Source organism: Daucus carota, chromosome 2 (genome assembly GCF_001625215.2).
Source record: "Daucus carota subsp. sativus chromosome 2, DH1 v3.0, whole genome shotgun sequence".
Classification (NCBI taxonomy): Eukaryota; Viridiplantae; Streptophyta; class Magnoliopsida; order Apiales; family Apiaceae; genus Daucus; species Daucus carota.
The window spans coordinates 19,258,314-19,264,678 of NC_030382.2; the positions used below are offsets into that span (position 1 = coordinate 19,258,314).

General features: G+C 35.9%; 2 protein-coding genes across 2 annotated transcripts; both read left to right on the plus strand.

Moving 5' to 3' along the window:
- The first annotated feature begins 2,773 nt into the window (after positions 1-2,773).
- Positions 2,774-4,531, plus strand: LOC135150427 (uncharacterized). Its single transcript, XM_064086720.1, has one exon. The coding sequence runs from the start codon at positions 2,774-2,776 to the stop codon at positions 4,529-4,531; it is 1,758 nt and encodes a 585-aa protein (XP_063942790.1).
- On the plus strand, positions 4,434-5,469 carry LOC135150104 (uncharacterized). The gene is made up of 2 exons (XM_064086261.1): positions 4,434-4,634; positions 4,723-5,469. The coding sequence occupies exons 1-2, from the start codon at positions 4,536-4,538 to the stop codon at positions 5,353-5,355; spliced, it is 732 nt and encodes a 243-aa protein (XP_063942331.1). The 5' UTR covers positions 4,434-4,535; the 3' UTR covers positions 5,356-5,469.
- Positions 5,470-6,365: the final 896 nt, after the last annotated feature.

Genomic DNA, 6,365 nt, shown 5'->3' on the forward strand with positions numbered 1-6,365 from the left:
TGATATTGTTGTTGTTTGTAATTCTTTTTCTAATCGTCATTCCTATATAAACACCGAAGGTCGGACTTGATTAATTTACGATAATATGTATAACAGAACCACTAGAATCGGGTATATCCTATTAAGTATCAATGATGTAGTCATAATTACCACTGTAAAACACACATCTCGACAAGATTTCATACCGAAACTATAAAGTAAGAGAAATATATCATATATAAATATGTAATTGTTACTGTAGTGGGTCATTTGCGTTTTTGACGGGACATATATTGTTAATCGGTACGGTAAAGAATGAAATTATTCGTGAAAAATCCATTAACATTCAAACAACGGTTTAATCAGGAAAGTATTGTTGTAACGTATTTCAGATAACGGTTGCAGACCGCCAAACCGTTGTGTTATTCACACAATGGTTTGTATAACTGAAACCATCGTAAGAAGACAAATTCTACAACGAGAGAGCAAAAAACCATTGTGTCATTCATTTATTAACAACGGTTTTTTATGCCCAAACACTTGTCTAATAATTAAGTGCTTTTGTTCCTAAATAGGCCACCCGTAAACAAATCAAATTACGCAACATTGTAAATAAACGAGTACATTATAGCAAAAGATTACTATTATCATACATTCTATTCGCTTATTAACAAATTAGCATGATATTTTAAGTATCTTGTAACATTCGATACACATTACTCTTGTTAATTTACAACATTACAGTTTGTTACACGACATATGACTATGATGTATTGAATTCCGATACCGATATTGTTGTTGTTTGTAATTCTTTTTCTAATCGTCATTCCTATATAAACACCGAAGGTCGGACTTGATAAATATTTGATAATATGTATAACAGAACCACTAGAATCGGGTATATCCTATTAAGTATCAATGATATAGTCATAATTACTACTGCAAAACACACACCTCGACAAGATTTCATACCGAAACTATAAAGTAAGAGAAATATATCATATATAAATATGTAATTGTTACTGTAGTGGGTCATTTGCGTTTTTGACGGGACATATATTGTTAATCCATACGGTAAAGAATGAAATTATTCGTAAAAAATCCATTAACATTCAAACAACGGTTTAAGCAGGAAAGTATTGTTGTAACGGCTTTCAGATAACGGTTTCTTACCGCGAAACCGTTGTGTTATTCACACAATGGTTTATAAAACTGAAACCATCGTAAGAATACAAATTCCACAACGACTCTGTTAAAAACCATTGTTTTATAAGCCGATGAACCACAGTTTTCTGTTAGTAAAAGCTTGTCTAATTAGGAACTTTTTTGCCACCTACTTTACACAATTCGAACTTGCTTTTATGAAATCATTTAATACAATATCTTTGTCATTACCAAATCTTTGTCTGAATTGAAACCGATTACCAAATCTGGGCGACAAATATCCTCTCTACCCGACAAAAATCTTCACATCTCATCTTCACATATCAATCTCCACATCTCATCTTCACATCTCAATCTCCACATCTCAATCTCCATCTTCATCTCCGACCAAGAACACAATCTTCTCAAGATCTCATTCTGTGAAAGGTCTCATTCTCTAACCAAGAACACAATCAAGCCTCAATCTCATTCTGTGAAAGGTCTGATTTCAAGGTATTACGCGCACTCAATCTCATTCCTAGCATTTTTATGTAATTTGTGATGAGTTCGATTTAATTTTTTTGAAATTAGGGTTCATACGTAATATTTGGGGATTTTGGAGAATGTATGGGATTTTGAGAAATTAAAACTAGGGTTCGTGCTCACTTTTGGAATCTGTAGCTAATACATTATTTACAAGCAACTACGTAGCTAATTTATCAAGCAAATTTGCTATTCCCTCTGTTAACATCTCTAATTTGCTATTTCCTTTGTTAAAATCTCTAATCTGTAGCTTTTGCTTTTTACTTAAAAATGATCATAATATAGTTGTAGTAAACTGATTATATTTTTAATGTTCAATAGATGGACAAGTCTTGGTTGAAGGCTGATAGAAGAACAAAGGAATTTCAAAGAGGAGTAGATGAACTATTGTTGTTTGCATTTGAGAACGGATTTGATGAAAACAAAATCATCTGCCCGTGTTTAAAATGCGCACATAGTAAATCTTGGAAAGCTAAAACAGTGAAGTGCCATCTTTTTGAAAATGGAATTGATCAGACCTACACTCGTTGGATTTGGCATGGTGAATTAAATACGGAAAGTGTATCTCCCGCTGAAGAGACGGCCAGTTCTGATTCTGTGGACCAAATCCCTATCAATGCAGAGAATAATGATAGTGATGATGATGTTTCTCTTGATTCCTCAGATTTCTTTAACCATGTTAAATCTGAACATGAACCACTTTATCCGGGATGTGAAGGATTTACAAAGATGAAGGCTTTAGTGAAGTTGTATAACTTGAAAGCAAAATACCAAGTATCGGATGCTTGCTTCTCTGAACTTCTTCTACTGGTTGGATCTATGCTTCCGAAAGGCAACCATTTTCCTTCTTCATTCAGCGAGGCTAAGAAAAGCTTGTGTGCTCTTGGAATGGAGTATGAAAAAAATTCACGTGTGTCCAAATGATTGTTTATTATACCGAGGAGAAAGAGATGAAGATGAGACAAGTTGTCGTATCTGTCAAGCATCTAGATGGAAGTTGAACAAAAAAGGAGAAGAATTGGAAGGGGTTCCGGCAAAGGTTCTATGGTATTTTCCGTTAATACCACGTTTGAGGACTTTATTCAATTCTCCTCAAATAGCTAAAAATATGATTTGGCATGACACGGGGAGAATAAAAGATGGTAAATTAAGACATCCGGCAGATTCAAAAACATGGAAGGATGTCGATGAAAAGTGGCCCGAGTTTTCTTCAGATTCTAGAAATGTCCGGTTAGCTTTATCCTCGGATGGATTCAATCCTTTTTATAGCACAAATGTTGATTACTCTTGTTGGCCAGTTTTGATGTCAATATATAATCTCCCACCATGGCTTTGTATGAAAAGGAGGTACATCATGCTATGTTTATTGATATCCGGACTAAAAGAACCCGGCAATGATATCGATGTGTTCTCTCAACCGCTTATTGAAGATTTACAAAAGTTATGGACCGGAAAACAAGTTTATGACGCATACAAGAAGGAGTACTTTTTGCTGCGACGCATTTTATTATGGACATTTAGTGACAATCCAGCCTATGGTAACCTTTCAGGGAACATTGTAAAAGGGTATAATGCGTGTCCTGTTTGCGTTGATGGAACAAAAGCAACAAGGCTGGCTAATTACCGTAATTGCGTGGTCATGAGGCATCGGAGGTGGTTGCCCCGTGCACATCCATATCGCAGGAAGAAAGAAGATTTTGATAACACTGTGGAAAAGGGAACTGCCCCTATTCCATTAACCGGGGAGGAGGTGCTTCAGAGAACAAAACACTTAAAGGGTCATGTCTTTGGTAAGACACAACGCCAACCTCGATTCAAGAAAGGTGATGTTCGACCTATTTTTAAGAAGGTTTCTATATTTTTTGAACTTGAGTATTGGAAGTTTCTGCCGGTTAGACACGTTCTCGATGTGATGCACATCGAGAAAAACATTTGCGAAGCTTTACTTGGTACTATGCTTAATATACCCAAGAAGACAAAAGATAAGGAATCTGTCCGGCTAGACATGGCTGAAATGAGAATAAGAACGGAGCTAAGGCCAAAGAATCCCGGGAGAAAGGAGAAGTTACCATTGGCATCTTGGAATTTAACTCATTCGGAAAAAAAAGTAGTTTGCTCATCATTTCTTGGCATGAAGTTGCCTGATGGCTTTTGTTCAAATATTAGAAGTTTAGTTTCAATGGAAACTCTTCGACTTACTGGAATGAAATCTCACGACTGCCATATGATCTTGCATCACTTGCTCCCAATTGCGATACGATCGTCACTGCAAAAACAGGTCAGAAACACTGTCATCAGGTTTTGTCTCTTTTTTAAGGCAATTTGCAGTAAAGTTATTGAGGTTGATAAGTTGGAGAAAATGCAATCCCAGCTGGTGGAAACTTTGTGCCACCTTGAAAAGTACTTCCCCCCTTCCTTGTTTGATGTGATGTTTCATCTCTCGGTCCATCTTGTACGAGAAGTAGAGCTTTGTGGACCAATTTTTTTGAGGTGGATGTATCCATTTGAGAGATATATGAAGACATTTAAAGGGTATATAAGAAATCGGGCTCGCGCAGAAGGTTGCATAGCTGAGGCCTATATTGCAGAAGAAGCTGTTGAGTGTTTGGTGAACCATGAGGAGGCTATTGTTGGGATACCAAAAAATGGCAGGCATAGGAATGATGCTGTTTGTAGGCCATTATCTGGTGCATCAGTTATAACTCCGAGCGACAATGATTTGCATTTAGCCCATTTATGTGTTTACAAAATACGGCTTCGGTTAGGCCATATTTTAAGTAAGTCATTTCTTAATTTTCTGCTTAATTGTCAAATTATATATCATTATTCTATTATTTACATAGTCTTTTCTAATTGTATGCAGTGAACACATGTGTTTTTTGATGACCAAATATCCGGAAAATGAAAATAATGAAATGTGGCTAAAGAATAAGCAAAATGAGACATTCCCAGAATGGTTCAAAGAAAAGGTATTATGTGCACTTTATTTATAGCATTTCTGTGCATTTTTAAAACTGTCACATAAGTCATTTATAACTTTTATGATGTTCTGGGCAGATTGCTTCAAATTTTCTCGACGAAATGGAGATATCACAAGAAATCAGATGGATCGCAGATGGGCCCAATAAGGATGTCCCTACATTCAATGGTTACAAAATGGATGGGATTACCTTTAGCACCAAAGATCGTGATGATACACGTAATGTTCAGTGCAGTGGCGTGTGTGTTCAAGCCGATACCATGGTTGTGCAGGGGAAGGATCAAATTGTTGAGCATGCCTCGCCTACATTTTATGGAGTGATAATAGGTATATGGGAGTTAGACTATAACAACTTTAGGATCCCTATTTTTCGTTGTAATTGGATTGATATGAATAGAGGGACTAAGGTAGATGACTTGGGTTATACTTTGGTTAATTTGAATAGGTTGGGGTTTTTTAATGATCCATTTGTGTTAGCAAAACACGTTAAACAAGTATGTTACATAGATGATCCTCTTGATAAATTATGGTCCGTGGTGTTGAAATTACCCGAGAAAAACTATCATGAGGACAATGATGAAGAAAATGAGGGATCCGTGGAAGTAGAACTTGAGAATGAGTTCTTTATACCAAATTTGCCGGATGTTGATTTAGACGAGGCAACAACTAGTTATATGCGAGACGTAGATGAACTAATTCAACTTTTATGATGTAATTTTATTTGATTCTTAGTTTGGTGATGAACTAAACTAACTTTCATGATGTAAGTTGGTTTCTTTGTTTTTATCTCTGTTGGTTGGCTCTGTTCTGAGTCAGATCTGTTAGATTTGTTGGTGTGCCTCTGTTTTGAGGCTGGTTTTGCTCTGTTTTCTGCTATTTTTTTTTTCCCATGGTGGCCAATCAGACAAGCGTTTTTGGAGAAAAAGGCTTGTCTGATAGACATTCACATAACACTAAACAAAACAAGTCTTGTCTTTATAGTCTATTAACAACACTTTTACAATACAAACTGTTGTATGTTGCTTAAAAGTCAATCAGGCAGACAACATTTTATATATTAAAGGCTTGTCTATAAGGCCTTATTACAATGGTAACAAAAACACTTGTATGTTAGCTTTCCAGTCACACAACACTATATAAAACCCTTGTTTGAACTGCTCGCAAACAACACAACAAATAAAACACTTTTCTATTTACTACAACGGTTTCCTGAAACATTGTGTGAAGTTTCTTCACACATCGGCTTGAAAAACAGTTGTCTGACATGCATAATTACACAATACCACAGTAAACAAAGTGTTGTCTGATTGAATTTACTAGACAACATTTTTTTAACCATTGTAGGTCGTGGTGTTAGACAATAGTTTTTCCAGAGCGAAAATAAAGTGTCGTGTCTTTGTTTTGGCCAACGCTTTTTTCAGCGTCCGTTGTCTGATCAGTGTTGTCTGATTCCAGTTTTGTTGTAGTGTTTTATGGCGTTCACATCTTTTGTAATAAAGTGTTATGTTGTCACTTCGGTTTCTGAATTCGTGATGTTGTTACTTGATCACCATTGAATTAGAAAAGATGCAAGAATTATAAATTTGTCATTAGAAGATCACATGGGTAACTTAAACTACAGAATCAAAATTAAAATCATTTTACTTTCTGAGAACAAATTTGGTGGCAAAAGCCTGGCATTGTTGTTGACGGAGTCTGCAAGGTGGTCAGTAAAGTTCTC